The following is a 20787-nucleotide window of genomic DNA, read 5'->3' as shown; positions in this document are numbered from 1 at the left end:
GTTTAAACATGAGTTAAGATCAGGCAAACAGCCAAATGTTGCTAAAGTCAGCACCCCACTAACCGTGTTATCGAGAGACACCATTTTATTCATGGTACACCTTAGATATTAGGAAATTAGTCTTGCCATCTCTCACCCTCAGCACTTGCAAACTGATCAGCTGAAAAGCTGCGAATCAGATCAGGGTGTGAGGGTGTGATATTCTGGTTTGACCCTGAGGAGTCTTTTGTCAGGACAGGGCCCAGTAAGATGAGATATTTTTCTTGTAGTGGAATGTGAGAGAGAAATCCTTCTCATTCCTTGCAATTCTGCTCCACAGACCAACTCCCAACCAAGAGTTCAGAAGGTCCCCTTTCCATTTGAGTAGGAGTTGGCATTGCATAGCCTGTCCTCAATTACAAGCATGAACCCTCAAGGTCATTTCCAAGAAAACCCTCAAACTTTGCCGATATGTAATATACCCTTTATTTGAGAGCAGCACTCTGTTGTCAAAGCTCCTATTTTCATCCAGGGTTGTAATTTAGACATATTGAATTTTCTTAGCTGCTGCCTTTAACAAATCTTCCAGTTGTACCAAGCACTGCTGTCGAGGGTCATAAAAAAGCCATATTGAAAATGCAAAAAGAAAAGCAGCTGCTCAGGCAGTCTGTCCTGGCTTTCTTCTCTTCATTTATCAGCACATTTAATAAAATTGAAGCAATGACTAAACTGACCTCATATGCTTGGTATAGCTAATAAATGGGCCCAACAGCTTGCGATCAGAAGCGCGTTTCTTGTCTGAGGTGATGCACTGCCAGACTCCTATGGTAATTTATGCACATCTTCTTCTGACACATTATGGGCTGAGCTGCCAGATGGTGGATTTGACTGTGAGGGATGGACAGAACAGCTGTGGGCTTCCGCCATGGCACGGCCAAGTTTACCCTGTCCTTTTCCTTTGAGCAAAGTGTAAAAAATGTTTCTTCCACCATGTTTAAACAAGCTAGAGAGCTTTTCTTTGAGCTTGTAAGCATGTTGACTTTAACATTCAGGTTACAGCACTGCCATGCCTAAGTGTAGCCACACACGGCAACTTGCATGGCTGTAGGGTGGGGCAATATGTTAAAAATGTGTTAAAAATTTGTGCATGTGTATATGGGCTCCTCTTCCTCCTCCCATCCTCCCCAGTTTGGGAGGTGTGTGAGAGGGGTAAGTTTCCTATGTCTAGTAAACAAAATAAATTCACAAAGTTTCAAGAAACCAACCATTTTTCCACCTATTTTCCTTATCAAACAGAAAAATACAAATATACACCTTCTGAATTCAAGTTTCTGTCTATTACTAAACTTGACTCTTGGTTAAACACATTTCATTACAACTCATCAGAAAGACAAAATAAAGCTCACTAAACCATCTTGGTTAGTTTTTACAATGTTCACACTACAGTTGCAAATGTGAATTTATTGATCAGTATGTCCTATACACCAGTATCTCGCCCAACGGCAACAAAAAAACTTTTTGCAGATATTCTCTGGTATTTTAATGTTATTTGATAATATGTCTTTTCCACCCAAACACATCTTGCACTCAGAGACATTACCAAGGCACAGTACCAAGGTAGTATTCTTGCTGAGGTTGGCTCTTGGCGCTCTTAGTCAGGGACTGGGCTCCCTCCTGGCATTACATCCATGCACCGCTTTAGCTGCATGATGGGTGGGCATAACACATAGTGCCATTGACTACTTTAAATGCCAATCAATCTCTGTGACAAGTCCTGCCTCATCTGCAATTGTTCCTTGTCCTTTGGCTCAGTGGGTGTGTATCATTGCTGAGCAGCGGCTCTCACCCTGCAGACCATTAAATTAGCAAAATAAAATGACAAAAAACTAATTACCAAAATAGAGCAACCGGCAAAGAACGCAGCCAATTGCCAATAGCCAATATATTTGTCCTATTGCCCAATCCTACATGGCTGTAGAATGAGTCTTTTATTATAATATTTTCTACATCGTCTGCATTCCTTTCCTACATCTGTAGCACTTATTGATGATGTATTGGTGAGATGGCCACATGAGTTGGGGAGTGAAAACATGATGGAGTTTAAAAGTGGTTGGCGGATATAGCAGAGAGCCTGTGAAGTTTGTGATTCAGAACTCAAGTGAACAGATGAGAGCGTGGATATCTTTTGTGTGTTGAACATGTGTGTGTGGTTAATTCTGAAATGCTGCCAGCCCAATGACAGACCATACGAAACACACACAGAGTGAGAGCATGTTCTGATAGCTGAGGTTGGAACAACCAGACTGCTGCATTGTGATGTGCAGATGTAATCATCCTTTGACACGCAACGGGGATCATAGTATGGCATAAAGTGATTATATGCCGTGACTGGAATTTACCGTATAGTTCGCAGCTGAAACAGGTCATCTGCTCTGCACATGGCACCTTGTGCAGCCACTTTGTCAGAGAGATGAAAAAGAAAGAGGGGTGCTGATTTTAAGCCAGCCTGAGTGGCTCTCTTGGCTCAGAGCGTATGCTTTGAAAAGAAACGGGTAGGGAGATTGAAAGATAGCTGAAGAGGAGTAGGAGTGGAAATTCTTTCAGTTAAATATTTAGGCTACTGCAAAGCAAGATGTAAGAAGGACAGGATGGAGAGGGAGATGAAAAGGACCGGCGTATCGCCATGTGCGTTGTGTTGTTTACTGTGTGGATAAGTGCAAGCATTGACTCAGCTCAAACCTATCTGTGCCAAGCTCAAAGAAGCTGAAGTGCAGTTTGAAAAACAAAGGAGAATACAAATTCTCTCTCAAGTGTGCTTTACAATAAATAGAAGTATATATGTACATAAGTGTGTGTGTGTGTGTGTGTGTGTGTGTGTGTGTGTGTGTGTGTGTGTGTGTGTATACACACGCTGGCAAGAGGATTGCTGTGTAGCTTGATTGTGACTGGGAAAACATACTTATATGAAATGATATAGGACTTTAGTGTTGTACACTGAACTTAAAAAAAAGATTGACTTGTCAAATATTGGTATTGTACAGCCATATCTGATTTGACTGGAAAAAAAAATCTTAGCTGGGGATAGCCTTACAAATCTATGTTGAAAATAAGACCAGATTTTGAAGATATTAGAAGATGTTGCTTGGGGACCTGTAAAAGTGACATATAGTCACATCTTAAGTTAGATATTGAATTATTTCATTTAACTAGCTAGTTAACTAGCATTTTCCTGACTAGCTAGCTAACAGTTGATATATATTAGCTAACTAGTTGGCTCAGGTTTTTCTTAACATTAGCTAATGTAAGATGAGACTCTATATGTTGCTTTTACAGGTCCCCCAGCAACATCTTTTAACCACATCCAAAGTATGGGTTTGTTTTCCAAGTAAACAAACGTAGCACATATCTAAGTACAGGAAACAGGATAGGAGAAAGTTGGATCAGGTCGAGAAGGGGCCCTTGATTTTCAAATGTCCTGCAAGATTTGTATGCATTGTTTCTTAATGATGCACCTTGGACAAACTAATTATGTTGTATAATGTGACAACGCTGTCATTAAAGGGTCACCTGACTTATTGATTAATTGTCTAATCGTCTCAGCTTTAGATAAGAGGACAGAAAAAGAAAGATAAAAGGATAAAATGTGAGTAACATGAAGTGACTGTGGTCTGAGACAAACCAACATATCCCTGGCAGTAAAGCCAAACATGACAATGTCACGATTTCATCATTCTGTGGGCCCATACTGTAGTTTATGTGATAAGTTCAAGTATGATGTTTAATTTAAAAGCATGTTCTTGAGAGGAATTCATAAAGAGGGGAGGGCGGGGAGATGAAAACCGTCTGTGTTTAAGCAGTCAGAAATGTTTTAGCCACACAGGGTTCACACTGCGCCACAGACATGCTGTCTACTCATGTATTAATCATCATTAGGCCACGTTGAACCACAAAGCCTTTATGTGTGCATGTTTAGGGTTTCCACATTGTATTTGAATAGACAGAATTCTAGTAAACTTAATCACTCTACTGGCATGACTATTTTTGGTCTTTAATTGCGTGTGTGTCTGTGGTGGATCAGTAAAGCGTTTTCATTTTGGCATGCAGATGCAGACAGCTAGTCTCCTCCCAAGGCTGCAAGCCCAGTGTGGGTCCAGTCCCTACACAGCTAGATTACAGAGTGGACTCTGATGGTACATGAGCTGAGACAACCAGGGACTTTAAGACAACAGCCCTGTTGTGGGCCTCAAATTGCATAGGAGAACCAGTGACCACCATCATGTTAGACCTCGGTGTACCCTTGGGCCACATCTAAATGTGCTCTCTATTTGGGAACCCACCAGCAAACCCTCAGCCCATTTACTTAGTTTAGAAGAAGGCTTCATCCTGTGCTGTGTGGTGCTGTTGAATTGGGCAGTAGGGTGCCAATTTAGACCGTACATGTAATTGCATGTGAGTGCATGTTTATGTGTTTACAAGGGAGAGTGAACAGAGCCAGGCTGGCCGCGAGGTCTAACCGAGTCCAGGAGGTAATGGACTGTGTCTGAGTGGAGTAACTCTAAGTACAGTCTTGAGGTCACATACACTGTGGCGGTAGAAATGCAGCAGCCAACAGTGCCTTTGCTCTTTCACTCAGCTATGAAGAGCATTACAGGACAACATAGACTAAAAGAATCTAAGCCTGCACAAGTGTACATCACAGAGCTCAGATCTGGCTTGTTCCAGTGTGCCAAAATACTTTAATCCCTTAGCCTCTTCTACGCTAGCTGTAAATCCCCATCTATTTACACCAGGAGGGATTCTGAAAGGCAGGGATATTTCTACAAGTCTAGTTTTTAGTACAGGCTACCAAATTAGTGGGAGTTAGGCCTTGTTGCCTTTGCTTAGGCATTCATCTGAACCTCTAGGGTTTGGTGCACTAACCTCTCTCTGTCCTGCTCCAGCAGAGTGGTAAGACAGTTGCTCTTATGGATAAAAGCCCTGTGGCTCCTGTCTTGCTCCTCTAGCCTGCGCAGAGCGCTGCTGTGGGAGCAGGACACCTCCAGGAGCTGCTCCAGCATGCGTTTGGATGAGCGCTTCTGGGCCTCCACCATGTGGTTGAGCTGAGGGAGAGAGGGAAAACAACACTGTGAAGAGGAAAATTTCCGTGTACTCTGACTTTAGAGCTGAAATGATTAGTCAACCGACAGAAAACTTGTTGCCAGCTATTTTAATTGAGTAATCATTTCAGTTATTTTTCAAACAGAAAATGTCATATTTGCTGGTTGCAGTTTCTCAATTGCAAGGATTTGCTGCTTCTTTTTTTTTTTTGCAATTATGGTAGTAAATAAAGGAGTCTTTGGAATATTTGTTGGACAAAAGAAGAAATTTGGAGATGTCGTTTTGAGCTCTGGGAAATTATCATGAGCATTTCTAATCATTGCAGAAGAATAGAATAGCACATGTACCACCTGTAGTGAAAAATAACAAATCTGCACTGATGCAGCCGTAATGGAATCTCTTATGTCAGAAAGTAATTCATTCACCTGGTTAAATTTGATTATCTGCTCCATATGGTGCCTAGTTTTTTAGTATTGGCTTTTGGTACCTCAGCAATTGGTTTTTCATACACATCCTGCTGGTGGTACTGCTGGGACCGGAGCGAGTCTCTCTGCAGGGCACGGAGCACAGTCTCTGGTCTGCTGAAACCATATTGGGCCCCCAGTAGAGCTGAATCTGTCTTCTCTGATTTCAACACAGCAATTACTTCATCTCTGGCCTAATGGGACAAACATTGCAGTGGAACATTGACTTAAACTTCAGAATTTTATGATAGCTGCAGATTGTTGCAGTTAATCTGACTTTTGATTTTCACATGAGATGGATTCAACTACAGAATGTGTGAACAAATAATCCTACCTGTAGTTCTCCCTCCAGAATACTGAGCAGAAACAAAAGGTCATCACGGGACAGGTCTTGTCTTGTGGTACTGCCCTCCCTCCTCCCTCTCTTATCTCGCATGTCGGCCCTCTGGATAGAGATTTTTGGGGACTGGATCGGGTGGTTGGGAGGTTCTGAGTCGTGGTTCTTTAGATTATCTTGATTCCAAGGAAGCAATAAAGATTAAACAAGGCCATACATTGTGTATTAGAAGTAACATAATAAAAGTGGAATTGATGAAAATGCATGTGAATTGAAAAATAGAGGGTTAAAAATGTATCTAAAATGAAAAGTAGAGTGATAAATGATCAAATGATTTGATTAATTTATCATATGATGAAAACAGAACCATGTTTACATTCATCATTCGCAACACAAAATTGTCATTTATCATTTATGCAAAGTGGCCTCAAGGGTGGGAGTGACAAAAAAAAGGATAAAACAAATTTTGTTACTTCCACCCCTCATACAAGTGCTTATTGTGAGGCTTTAATGAGCAACTGGCTGATGCAGATTATATAAGGCCATGTTGGCTAATCCAAAGTCAGAAGGCCTCTTGTCATAACAGTTAGTGTTACTGAAACGGATAGGACTGCGCCTGGCATTACTCTGCGTTGGGCTTATGTCATCTCATAGTCTTACTCTTAGTACATTTACAGCAATCATTGTCAGCTTGGCAGACAAAAGGACTAAAGGTTGCCAGGAAGTAGAACTTAGATTACTGACCACATGAGAGTGAGATATGTGTGTATATATGTGCATTATTGAAGCAAATCACAACTGGCTAAGTGTTGGCTAGCCAGCTTTCTCCTCGGTGTTCTCATGCCATATTTAGAGACAGAAAGCAAGAAGGTTCATATTAGTGAAAGATGATGTAATCTCTCTGCTCCTCGGCTTTGCTTCCCCAGTCCAAGCTCTCACAGTGACCGGGAACGCCCATTATTCCCCAGTTGTTGGTCAAGTTTCTTAAGATAAGTTAATAAAGGCCCTTTCACATCTTTGCAAAAAAGCAATGAGGTGAAATATTAAGAAATGTCTGGAGTTCTGTGTTTCCTTTTCAGACCTTTTTACTGGTGTTGTTAGGAATTATGTTACTCCTGTTAACAAGAAGGCATTGAGACTCTTTCTCCCTCGCCCCCTTTCTGTTTTTTTCTCTGTGTTTCTTTCTCTTACACAAGCACACAAACACATAGACAGACAGCATCTGCTTGTTGTCACCAAGGCCTGAGTGCAACCTTGAGTCTCTAAACAAGATGAACACAGTACATAATGGACAAACATTGAGCAGGAAAAACACCAAAGAGAAAGCCGTTTAGCTGGTTCTAACTGTAGACAGTAACACCTTCAAATGTTGAAACCTTGCGAGAGAGCTGGCTTGCTTAATAGATGGAGTCTGCACAGAATTTTCTCAATGTGGAACAAAGAGTGACCATTTCAACCTCCTCCTTTCCTCTAGATACCCTCTCTGTATCAATCAGGAAGACAGATGAAGCTGTCTTAGCTGTCCCTGCATTCCCTTACTCCTCTTGTTTTCAGCAACAGGACGGGATGATGGAAGCTCGTAAAACAATTGCCGTGGAGTTTTCTTTAGGTCACTTTTAAAACTGTCAAGACTTACTGTATTCAGAAAGCATTTTCACAAAACAGAGCTCCAGATTTATAGAAAGAAAATGGTTGAGGATTGGACTAAAAAGAGCCTTTGTCAGTGAGCTTGTATGGGTTTAGCCCAGGGTTGGTCAAGATGACTACATTTGGTGGAGCTGTGGTGGCCTGCATGGTGCCTGTTTTTCTTGGACATGAATGTACAGATTTCCTCTCTGCCCATCAAGATGGTGCTGTTAATATGAGCAGTTAAGGAAAGATACATGCTTCTGTATCCTTACCCTTTTAGGATTCGACATAAACCATTGATGATGGTCTGTGGCCACAAAACACTACTCTGTGGCCACCACATATTCCATGGAGGTGGTCCGCTGTGGCCACCGAAAACTTAATTTGGCCAACAAATAGAGAGGCTTGATAGCCTGAGGGGCCACTGCTTAGAATCATTAGCCTAGGGTCTGTCCCTGTTGAGATTTGGCCTAAAGAGGACCTTTATCTGTCTGCTTGAATAAGTTTAGCCCAGGGTTGGTCAACATGACAGTATGCAGTGGAGCTGTGGTGGCCTGAGGCCTGTTTTCCTTGTACATGAGTATTTCTCTGCCCATCAGATGGTGCTGTTATTGTAAACAGTCAAGACAAGATCCATGCTTCTTTATTCTTGCCATTCAATTGCTGATGGGGTCTGAACAATTCACAAATCTCTCTCTCGCTCTCTCTTTCTCTCTCTCTCTCACACACACACACAGATGTCATGAGTCAGACTGTGTTCTTTTAGTGTGGTCACAGTGTCTAGACAAGCACATGCATGCTGATGTCTAAACACGCTCCCACACGATGCCAGACATGTGAAAATACCTCCAAACTTAAGTTCTGGCTCAGAGCCAGAGTCCGCCCCAATGGTTGCCAGGGTTGCCCTGCTGAGGACTGTCCGCTGGCAGGCAGGTTGGCAGTTGCACATGTGGCTTGGCCGCCTTTGTTTATTTATCTGAACACAACCCAGGGGCAGCCTGCCTGCATCCTCCTGCCTGCCGCTGTCTATCCAAAAGGGCACCGGCTGCCCTCGGAATAAACCATTAAGACTTCCAAAAAATAATCTCACTGAGTGGACCCCATTGTAACACCAATTCCTTGATATTTTCACGACAGCTTTGTAATCAGCAGTAATCCCAAGTTGAGGTTCATCACCTTTTTATGCAGCTATCAATCAAGCACAAATATCTTTATATGTTGCCATATGTTTATCAGATTGTCACACACATATATTTAGAGTTTATTACTAAATCCAGACTGCAAATTAATTTCCCTTGTATATAATATCCCTTTGTAACTATCCAATTAGAAAAGACTAGCTGTGGCAATTCTAATTCTAAATTCTAAATTTGAATTGTACATTTTAAGTCTTTCTTTTCAGTGGATCTTTTTTTTTAAAGTAGCTATCAAACATTTTGTTGCTGACCCTGTCCACAGCAGTAGCTTCTGTGCTGGTTCTCCCCTCGGTGTCTCCAAACAGGGGGCGTGTCAGCAAGGATTGACTGTCAGTAATACACCCCATAAATACCTCATAGAAGTCCAGTTCAAATAATTCGAACTATCCTGTCCCTAAAGGTTGTTTCATTACAAGGTAAAGGGGAAAAATATTCTCAGTGTAGCTTACACTTAAACTGATATTGATACTAATATTATTGCTGCAGTATTTCAGTATCTATGTATTTATGTATGAGTTTGTAGATTTATACAACACATTTCTATTTGCAGTCCAAAATAAATCCTTAATTCTAAATTCTTAATTGTAGTAGTAGCTAAAAGTAGCTAAAATATGTACAGTATTGGTGATGACCGTGTGCACAGCTGTATATTCAGAGTTTAACAATAAGAATTGCTCACCTGCCCAGGCCAAGTAAAATGCCATGTTGGACTAGTACATCTAGTAACTCATTTCCCCTGACTGGGCAAGTGATAAAAAATAATTAAACTATTAAACTATTTTGATTATCATTTATTCATTAAACTAATTTCTCATGCAAAAATGGCAGGAATTGCTGTTTTCATCCTCTCAGATATGGAGATTTCCTGCTTTTCTCTGTTTTATATCATATTAAACTGAATATCTTGGGTTATGGACTGATGAAACGACATATAAAGATATCACCTTGGACTGGAAGTGAAAAACTGCAATAGATATTTTTCCTTATTTTCCAGCATTAGCTTTAGTCTTTGTCTTTATTTGATAACTGCTAATAAATGAGACAGTTTGTACAGGGGCAAGTAGATATGTGACACACTTGCCCGACTAAGCAAGTGAAAAAGAACATTACCCATTGAACCTTGATTAATATTGGCATTGTGTTTCACATTGCACTGATATATTGTGGCACAACTGACACTGATGTCTTTTTCTAACCTTACAAGAAAGACCTGGAGACAGTGGAGAGTTGGACTCAAGATTATTCTTTTGTGTTTTCTAGTTTTGACATTGATGTTGCTGCTTCCTACTTCATCTGTGAGGTGAAAGCTGAAGTCTTCAAATAATACCTCTTAAAGTCACAGTGAAACAGGAGTTAAAGCATCTTTGTCTTCTGTAATGTTATAAGATGGATTTAGGCCAGGCAGCACAACAACAATTAATTTAGAATGGTATTTTGCCTCCTGCAATTTGAAAATTGCATTAGGTCATATAGTGATTTTAAATAAGTTCTTAGTAACTGTTCAGCCAAAGTCTTAAAGCAGCATTATGCTACTAAACATGTTAAGCAGTATGATGTAAGGGAGAGAAGATGGAAAGACAAGCAAAGCATATTTTCCCCCTGAGTGTTCTTTCCCCCCTGAGGAGCAAACAACTTGGCCCATGGCCTACAGGTAATTCAAGTTCGAGACCCCTGCTCTAACTACTCATTCGCCTTGAGCAGCTAATATCCACTTTCTATCCACCTGTCATGGGAGGCTGGCTCAGTCTTTGCCCTAGAGTTTTCTTTCTTCTCCAGTTTCCAGGGTCAAGTTGGCACAGCACTCTGTAATATACATTCTGTATGTCTGATGTATGTTTTGGCATGAGAACAGTACTGCAGGCATGGTTGGTAGGCTGGTGTTGTAATAGAGAAAATTATTGGCTAGAGTTAGCAAGCCAGCTAGAAAGAGCAAGAGATGTTGGACAGCCAATAAATTTATCTTCAAATGCTGCTGTTGTACTTTATGATAATGAGTGTGATTAGCCTGCACTTATTTCCAAATGCTTCATACACTAATGACTTTAGCATAAAGAGAACATTAGATGACAGTCCACCACCTTTCTGTAGCTGTTATAATAACTCTCTCTAATGATGTTCTATGCTCTGCTTTAAGTGTTAGACTATTGGCCATGGAATTTATGTAGTATAGAGCAGATTTGTCATCTTGATTATGTATCTTGACCTCATGGTGGTATCAGAATAGGTACTGAGAGAAAAAAGTTGGACTTGTGCATCCCTAATTCTTAAGATAAAACAATTAAGGTGTATCATGTTTCTGTAATTCTTATAGATTGGCTCATAATCTGACTGGTATGACATTTTATATCATCTACCCGATCTTTGAGTCTTATTTATTTATTTTTTTTGCAAGACTGTGCTGAAATTTTTGTCCTGTTGGTGCACATTAAAGGGGTAGTTGAAATGTGAAACTGAATTTTGAGTTTGACTTTTGACTTATGGGTTTGGTGTAGCTGGTCAGTGTTGAAGTAACAGATCGAGTTAGCCGTGTGAACTCAGCAGCTGTTAGTTTATTTCCACAGAACATAGAAAATATATGCATGAAATTGTGAGCACACATGTTGTTTTATATTCAGCAGATGAAGTAAAATGTTCACAATAGTATTATTGTGATGCTAATTTCTGTTAGCTCATGAATGGCAATTCCCATTATATGTTAGCATCAAGCTAATGAACTAAGCACTTACTGCTACACTATTGCTACTGTATCGATTCTTAAAACACTATTGTGGTACATGCAAAGATTTTTGTTGCAGTGGTTAATTTTGTGTTCTGTTTAAACCCAGACCTCCAAATAGGTGTGTTGTTATCTTCACTGTTCTGATTGCATTAAAGTAAGTTCTCCTAAAATTCTATTTTAAAAACTGCAATATGTCACCTTGCTTACAGTATCAGAATATATTGCATTATATTGAACTGTAACCCCTACATTGTGATATTTATCATATCACCAGGTTCTTGCCAATAAACAGCTCTAATAATACAAGCTCTAGTAATACACCGACTATCCAGTATCTCAAACAACCCCACTTCAGATAATCTGAACTATCCCTTTAATGTTACAAGAGAAGGATTAAAAATGAAATGGATGTTTTTTGTTTAAATATTTTAGCTTTTTTGCAGCAGTGCATCTCTTACATATAGAAAGGACGATTTATAAATGTAGTTATCTTCTGCGTTAAACGTCATTCCCTTTCATTATTTGGGTGTGTTTAGTTAATGTGCCTGCCAGAAGGTGTTAAATATTTGAGTATGGCTCCCATTCTCTTTTTATTGCCATTGATAAGTTTTAAGTGCCAGATGTAGCAGTGCTTCTGTCATCTGTGCTGCTTAATGTGCTCAATGCATTCGAGATTGCTGAATGTTGCATTTAGGGGTGATGAACCATGTTGACTGCAAACATTTTCTCATTATATAGATTCCTTTGAAAGCTTCATTTATGATCTGAACAATTGGCTCCACTTGAAATCAAATATTTTTCTACTCACAACATCTGTGAAGGAAGTGCACACTTCAGTGCCATTAGGTGTGCTGCCGTAGAGCTGTCTGTGTTCAAGTGATCTTTGAAATCTATATTGTGATGGTTTTGGTTGTTCAACTAAGATAAAAGAGGGTGAGCCACTCATTTAAACAGTATGAGGTAATGCAGTACTGTGCTATGATTTTTATATAACTGACTAAAAAGCTTGGCTCTTTTCTGAGTCCTCTTTACAGATCTGTGTACTTGGTTTATTTGGTCTAAATCTCGTAGGTGGTCTTTCCTACATTTCAGTAACTAAGGTCTATAAATCAAAAGGTAACCATAGTTGTAGACAGCAAAATAACAACCATTTGGTCAGTGACAGTATTAAATATGGTCTACATTGTTGTGGTATGATGTAAGGTTTGTCCTCGAGAAGTTACGGTTGTTTAGTGAGACCTCCTTGACAGGAATACTGTGAAGATGTGAAATACTGTTGATTTTGTGTGTACTGCACTTTCAGACAAGCAGACTCTTTGCTCATGAACACATTTCACACCTGTCCTCACTCTGATATCAGATGCTAGATTCCACTTGCATTGCATCAGAGTCTTGTGTTGGTGATTGATAGAGAACAAAAGATGGGAGCAGTTGGGGGATTTAGAAAAGAGCAAGAGAGGAATAGATGCAAAGACAAGGATGATATGCAACATTTTCCTTAGAAAAACAGTGTAGACTCATAACCATCATCATTTATGACCCACTAGAGGTGTGTGGTGATCTGCAAATACCCTGCCCTCTGCCTGTTTTTCCTTATTTTCCCATTATTATTAACGTCCAGCCATCTTTCTGGTGCGTTTTTTGCAGCTCAGACAAATTCTACTGATTCAGTGTTTAAGTAAAGAATCAAAGGTGGAGGGAAATGGAGCTGTAATAATAACAGTTTTATCAACAGCCTCATTTTTTAAGCTAAATTTTGGCAGACTAAATTAATTAGCACTATACACATTACATAAGTTGCAAAAAGCTGCCAAGACAAGGTGACAGAAGGGTTTTCTCATTTGGTGGCTCTGAAAGCTTAAAGGCTTTGAGTCATTTACATAACCTCATGTCTCTGAATAGCACCTCCTGTGTGACATCATTAGGAGCTCCTGACACACACTGCCAGCCAGGATTGACCTGATGGAAACACAGAATGTCAGTGTCCCAGTGTTAGGGGACAATACCACATAAAGAATTTTAACATTACAAAAACAAATTCTCGCAGACTTATGATCACTATGAACGATGTGTACTTACAAATTGCGTCAGTTACAAACTCGCTCCTCTGTCACTTCATGCCTCCTGTACCTGCCTGAACCCACCGTGTTTTCATTGTCCTGGAGTCAGAATCCAGTCGAAGCAACATTAACGTTAAATATCCATGGTGCTGTATTCCCTGTCAACCAGCCTCCGTTGATCTCAGAGGCTGTATTCTATACGACTGCTAACTGAGCTAACTTGCTAATAGCAGCTGCAGCAATGTGCTGGAAGAAAAGGTCCATGTTGCAACAATCTCCCGGGCATATCAGCAAGATGCTGCTCCCAGATGGATTTTTTTTTTCCTAATGGTTAAGTGAACTATTAGGGGATAGCCCGTATATATATTACACATCGGGGAGTGCGCACGGGTCTTCTAGGGTCTGTTTGATGTGAACTGCATCATCAGAGCGTGTATGCATACATTCTGTGCGAAGATCCATGTACCTCCAAGTTTTTGTGACTGCACAAAGTTGTGCGTGGAAAGCAAAACAGCTACTAATTGGTGGTTAGTGGCATAATGAAATGTATCAAGGGGTAACAGGACCTAGGAAGTGCAGAGAAGGCGAAATTACAGCTACCTCTACAACCTGTCTTTGGCAAGCTTGTAAATCTCTGTGAATCCTCTATGGACTTCATATTTTTTTGTCTTAGTCGGTGTAAAAGATTTACCATAATCAACGCCCCAGATTCGCATCACAACAACCAACATGGCACAAAGTATACAGCCAATGGATTTGTACCCCCACTGGTATCCTACTCTACACTACAGCCTGCTTGATAATTTTGTGCGTGCAGCAGCCTAAAGTCCCCATTGATTTAACAATAACACATGCTCAAATTGTGGCTTTAGAGAGGAAGCTGCAGGACTCCAAAACCAATAACTGCTACACGCACTCAGCCACCCACACCACTCCTAAGATCAGGCAATGGTACGTCTTGGGATGAGTTATTGATTGTATAAACAAGCGCTGAATTGATTTCACAGAAAGTATCATATTGTTTTTATAGAAGCACACAGCCATAATACCACACAGTATGTTTAGGGGTTTGGGGACGGCCAGGCCTCCATATAATGGGATGTGTTTGGGTTGCAGGAGGATAAAAGGTATAATTGGTTTGTCTTATCCCTCTGTACAGGGCAGGCCAAAGTGTTATCTTTAATCAGACTGATGGAGTAAACTGTGGTGGTAATTAAAAGCTTTTCTGACGTCATGGCCGACACAGTTTGAAGCAGTTGTGCAGGCACAGTGCCAGTTTACACATGTGAGCGTATCACCAAATCTGAGTGCCATTTGTCTGGAACTGTAACAATCAACCACTTCCTGGAATCCGTCGATTGATCCTCATTACATCCAGTCAGTGCCATTGACCATCCATTAAAACCAGTCACTTCTATTGATCACCCATTAAAAATGACCAGGCAGCCCCATTTCCCTGCATCTGAGCCCTCCCCACAGCCACTGACTTTCATTGATCTATGGTTATCTGAGCTGTTAGCTCAATGCCCTACACGTCTCTGAAAGCATACTCTGTTCCATATGGAGCGATGGTGGTATGGAGGATATTGGGGGGGTTAAACCTTAGGGTACACTTAAGATACTGACCTTTTTATAGGTCAATGTCTGCTCTTTTCAGGCAGCACTTTAGACTTATTAAGACTTTAGGCTTCTGTGTGCATCTTCCAGCAGTATGCAGTTGAATCAGGTGCTTTTCCGTTTGAGGACAGCAAGGTTTAAGCTAATGATGGGTGATATGGCTAAAATCTTATAACAAATTTTAAACAAATATTATACTGATTCTTTGACAATGATATGATATTTGCTGATATCACAAAGTCTTCTATGAAAAGGATTAAATACAGAGATCTATGATTGATGTCAGATGATATCATATGTCCATTGAACACATTCAGTTACATTTATGTCAAGTCACAAAGAGCATCTAAATTTTGATTTGACAACTTTATGAGTGAATTCGTCCTGACATTTGTGACACAGACATGCCATGGAAATTTTAAAATAAAGGTGTATCTTTTAAGATGACAATATGGATCATTGGATCATCATTGGTTTGTTGAATGTTGAATAAATATCGATACAGATACAGATCTACGTATTGTTACACCCCTAATGACAAGGTGCATGTAATTTCATATCATGGTTAGAGGTGAAACAGTAAGAACATTTCATATCATGATTATGATGACCAAAACTATCATGGTTATCAGTATTATAGCAGTATTATTAAAATGTGCTGAAAATGTTCAGTGTATACTGATACACACACTGAAATCATTTTTTATAATTAAGACCTCTCAACAAATTGAAATGGCATCATGACCTTTGTGATATCAATGTTTTCATTGATGCACAACAAATCCACGTCAAGTCCTGCATCTTGGGAGGCAACTTTGGTTGATGCTGGACAGCATTTACCACAGGTTTGTCAAACCAGGTAATCAAACATGGTGTCAGTTATTAAAATTTGAAACAATGATACCGTTGGTCAGGAAATTTAATGTGAAACCAGTAATCACTTCATCCCTAATCATGGTAACGATATATCACAATACAGTAATTGTTCTGTAAAGTCAATTAGGAAATTTTAAGATAACCCTACCATACTTCACCACATTAGATTATATTATATGGTATATTATATACCATCATGGATGGATGAATGGATAAATAGGTAGATCAATTGATCTGTTTAGCAGAAATAGGCTCACAATCACCCAATCCTGCTTTGCTTAGTTTCCTCCCTACTGTTCAGTTTATCTGATATACATTGAATTACCCTCTGTCATCTCTGTCACAACCTCAATTTACTCACCATCCTTTTATTCTCTGCTAATGTTTTTATCTCGTAGTTACTGTCTTTACTTCCTGGAAGTAATAATTGCTATGGTCCCTGATAGTCATTTACGTTGCAATTTTAAATGGGGTCGATTGATTTTTTTTTAATTGCCTGAGGTAAGCATTTGGCATTGATCTGTGAATGCAAAGTTATGCAGGACGTATTACAAGTACTGAAGAGATTTTCTTGCTCTTGCACTTAACTACTACAAAAACTGCATAATCCCATGCTATCATGCTATATAAAGCATGCATTTTTTTTACCCTTCAATAAGTGATCTACTAATTACAGACTGATAGCATGTGCAGATTGGATGACTTTGCATAAATTAAGACCCTGGGCCCCTGTAAATTTTGAGCTCCTTTCAGAAATGTTGTGTTTTGACAGCATTTACGGAGCTGAAGGAAATAAAACCAAAGCTACTTTTCAGTCTTATTACCGCTCACCTGAATTACCTTGTTGCAGCTGTAGCATTGTCTTTTCTTGCATGTGGTACCAGAAAATGATCTTAAATGAAAACAACTTGGCTGTTTACAATCCAGTGTTGGTACAAGAGAAATATTTAATCTGATACTTATACTCCAGCCTGGTTTGTCAGATATGGTGAAGTACCGACGTCACACTTTGTGATATAAGTGGATAAGTGGATTTAGAAATGGTGAGCCTGTAATATTTGTGTGGTTGGTTGCATTATTAGTGTGGCAAGTAGGCCTGGGTGGTATCTAATTTTTCATACCCTCCTGACATTTTTCCAAGGTATATGGTACTATGGTGGTATTAGTTGCCAGCTATTTTTTTTAATCGTTTATAATGTAAATGAAGAATCTTCAGGTTTTGGACTGTTGGTCGGACAAAAGAAGCCATTTGAGGATATCTCTTTGGGCTCTGGGAAATTATGATGAACATTACATTTTATAGATTAAACAGTTAATCAGTTTGTTGTGAAAATAATCATCAGATTTATTGATAATAAAAATAATCATTAAACCTCATGAAATTAGTTGACACACCTGTATGTAATAAACTTGCAACTGACCGTGTTTTTTTGTTTTTTTTTTTTTTTGCAATTTGGTCATCTAACCCTTTAATAGGCATCTATCCTGTCGACAGTCATTTCAGAAGGAAATGTTTTTGCTTACTTTGTTGACACGTAACCATAAAAAATATGTGCGTTAAAGCAACCTGTAGTTGATGAATTATCCAGATCCATTATCCATTTCCTTCCATAACGCCAAATCAAATACATGCTGAATCAGCAGCTCATCACCTATAAACTGCTGCTGAATGGCTCCTTGGCTGTGTGTTCGGCTTTTCTTTGTGCCATTGGTGATATTAGGAATTTGTTTTTGGTTTAATATCAGTGTGACTGTTCATGTCAGCTGGTCCTTCTCATCTCTGGGTTTCGTTTACAGCTCACAGGCTTATTGTATCAAGTATTTCATAGCTCATCGAGTTCAAAACAGCCATGTCAGGTAATTGCATTTTGTATGGGAATTGCAAGGTTTGCAACATATACTTGGTTTGCAACTTTTGTGCATTTTCCTTCCCCGATAGTTGAAAACACTACCAATTGATTAATCAGTTAATCATTGTAAGCAATTGATACAAAACCGTTGTTTTTTCATTTTAAGTTTAACTTTACTTAAAACACTGTCAAAGTCGGGACAATTACTGCCATTTATGGGTTATCAGTTAATTACTGAAGTACTTTTTTAATTGGTTAAATTATTAATGGCGATTAATGAGTAATCCTTAACAACCATAACGTATACTGCTATAGCCATAAAAAATATTTACTAATTTGTTGATTATTGATCAAAAATCTTTATATTTTGTGAAAGCAACAATATTCATTTCTACAATATTGTTGCAACATCTAAAATATTCATGTTAAGGTACTTGTTCAAAAATATCTTTATATTTGATCTTGTTCATAATGCCCAGACATAACCAAAAACCAGATCCGTCTGGTAAATACCAGCACTAGCAGTGGAATAATACTTACTTGCTGCAGGACAGGCACGCCTGGACCCCTCACTGGTCATATAGAGGCCTGGATTTTCCTTTAATTATGATCCATTTATCTCTGATATTTTTGCAGCAAATCTTCTTCACCATTAGTCTCCCCTCTTCCCCTTGTTCTCTGTCCTCTGGTCTTTGGTACCAGTGTGTCCTCTCTTCCCCTCCAACAGTCCAGCATGAAAGTGAGAGAGGGATGAGTATTGGCACAGAGAGAGAGAGAGAGAGAGAGAGAGAGAGAGAGGGGAATGGTTGCTTTGGTCCATCAATAGTGGGGGTGGTCTTTCAGCAGAGTGGACAGATGACTGTAACAAATAAAGATAAAGGTATTGGAGTGAGGGATGAAGCAGTCGATGAATGCAGTTATGGGATGATAAAAAAAATATGGGAAAATGAGAGCAAAAGGGTGGACTAAGATCCCTCATCGATGTACCACAGTGTCTTTTCTTTTATATGATAATTTTTTTATGGTGCTTGACTACAAACAGGAGAAGAGTGTGATAAGATCAGATGAATTGATTGTATGATGAGAAATTAAAGGACAAGGCAGAAAATCTGGTTTCAGGCGGTGTCTCTTTTGACAGTGCTCTCAGTCTGTAGCGACAGTCCACTGTGGACTGTGTTCAAGTTCAAGTTTATCACTGTGTTAAACTGAGTTTTCATAGGCTTGATAGTTTATAAGGGTCATCTGTTTTTGTTTTTTAAGCATTGCTTCATTATGCACACTAGGAAATTATACTGCATGCATGTTGGCAAATTGGGGAGAACAGGATTATCACGACTCGAGAGTGTTCATGGATGGTTACCCCCTGTGCTAGCCTTGTATCACACCATTTAAACAGCCTAAATTAGCTACTTTCGCAGTGTTGTGCAGTTTGTTAAAAGTGAAACAACACTAAACCAATCTGGTTATAGCTTTAAATAAACTGAAGCATTACAATAATAACAGTATTAGTCTTAATATTGGATTGCAGTTGTTAGCAATGGTGGCTTTGCAGATGTTTCCCATTGTTGCCAATAATTTATTGACACTTCTGAAGTTCTTTTCACCAAATTGGAGATGTTGTTGCATAATATTAGATAGAAAGATATGAATTCACCCTTAGCTGCCTAATTCTTAGAAAAAAATCATCAGAGAAGAGGGGATAATTTAGATAATCTGCTACTTAAAGGGACAGTTCACCATAAAAATCATAAACATAATTTTCTTTGGCCTGTTGCACTGTGTATCGATTTAGATAGTTCTGGTGTGAGTTGCTGAGTTTAGGAGATATCGGCCATAGAGATTTCTGCCTTCTCTCAAATATAATGGAACTAGCTGGCACTCCGCTCTCGGTGCTCAAAGCATCAAAAAATACATCTGTAAAACTCAATCAGAGTGTCTTTCCAGAAATTATGATCTGTTTACTCAATAATCCACCTTGTTGTGAGCAGTTTCATATAGGAACTACTTAAGTTCCTTGTCCATCTGGTATGAGATGTATTTAAGTCTCCACTGTGTAACATTTATGGGGATTGATTGGCAGAATATGGCAGAAACAAAATATAGTATAAACGTGAAACCACCTGGAAAATAAGAATCGTTGTGTTGTTGTTGCCTTAGAAAGAACTGTTTATATTTGCAGATGGCACAGGTCCTCTTCTATGGAGAATGCCATGTTAAACCTCCATGTTTCTACAGTAGCCCATAATGGACAAACCAAACTCTGGCTGTAGATATGGCTTTTCACCTTTTTGTACGAGAAAGTGTTGCATTGCTCTCTATGGCTCGAAACACCACATCTTGTTGGACCTCTTGCCCAACCCAATCAGTGGCAGTTGTTTTCCATTAGTAATAAATGATATCATATAGCCTAACAATCTTAATGTTATTGGTTTTGGCAAGAAGCAAAACATGCTTGAAATTTCAACCCATGAGCAGATTTTTCTGAAATCCCGTAAAGTGTTGTCAGGAATGGTGGTAATGTCAGCCTGTCTGTTCTTTGATGCTGAAGGTCCACAGGGAGATCTACAAAGAAAAAGTGCCAGTATTTTAAAAGTTTGGAAGGACACTACACTGAAACTCACAGATTTATTACCAAGTTCATTCTGGCATCTGTTTTTAAAGCTAAAGTATTCTGAATAAGATGCATACACGCCAGAGGGTCTGAGCATGACCTCATAGCATGAGATGAGAGGTATGCTGAGAGAAGTGGTAGCAACAGAGAGGCTAAATATAACCAGATGCATGGATTGAGGTCTGCTGCATTGTTATTATCTCAGTGAAAGTTTGTGTATTTCTGCTTCTCTGCAGTGACTGAAATGTGCTGCCTGGACTCTCACACCTGATGAGCAGCCTAAACAGTCCTAGAAATAATGTGCAAATGCCAAATCTCTGGTTTGGGACCAAACTATGGAAAGAGATTCTAA

General features: G+C 39.4%; 2 protein-coding genes across 3 annotated transcripts in view; one reads left to right on the top strand and one right to left on the bottom strand.

The window, feature by feature from the left end:
* The window catches only part of LOC146322654 (filamin A-interacting protein 1-like), a 28192-nt gene extending 9632 nt beyond the window's left edge, over positions 1 to 18560 (bottom strand). Inside the window, exons 1-4 of one of the 2 annotated variants that reach the window (XM_084724690.1) lie at positions 18365 to 18560; positions 5875 to 6053; positions 5564 to 5734; positions 4900 to 5078 (exon numbers count right to left, since the gene is read on the bottom strand). In XM_084724690.1, coding sequence (XP_084580816.1) covers positions 4900 to 5078; positions 5564 to 5734; positions 5875 to 6053; positions 18365 to 18404 — 569 coding nt within the window. In that variant the 5' untranslated portion in view covers positions 18405 to 18560. Of the gene's footprint in view, positions 1 to 4899; positions 5079 to 5563; positions 5735 to 5874; positions 6054 to 18364 lie in introns of those variants that run through there. The other variant, XM_084724688.1, reaches the window with a different exon arrangement.
* cmss1 (cms1 ribosomal small subunit homolog) overlaps positions 1 to 20787 on the top strand; it is a 40971-nt gene that overhangs the window by 13668 nt on the left and 6516 nt on the right. The gene's annotated exons all lie outside the window — the stretch shown is intronic.

This window comes from Lutjanus erythropterus, chromosome 8 (genome assembly GCF_056507025.1).
Source record: "Lutjanus erythropterus isolate fLutEry1 chromosome 8, fLutEry1.hap2, whole genome shotgun sequence".
Lineage (NCBI taxonomy): Eukaryota > Metazoa > Chordata > Actinopteri > Lutjaniformes > Lutjanidae > Lutjanus > Lutjanus erythropterus.
The sequence above is the reverse complement of the archived record's forward strand: the minus strand, read 5'-3'. Positions and strand labels throughout refer to the sequence as shown.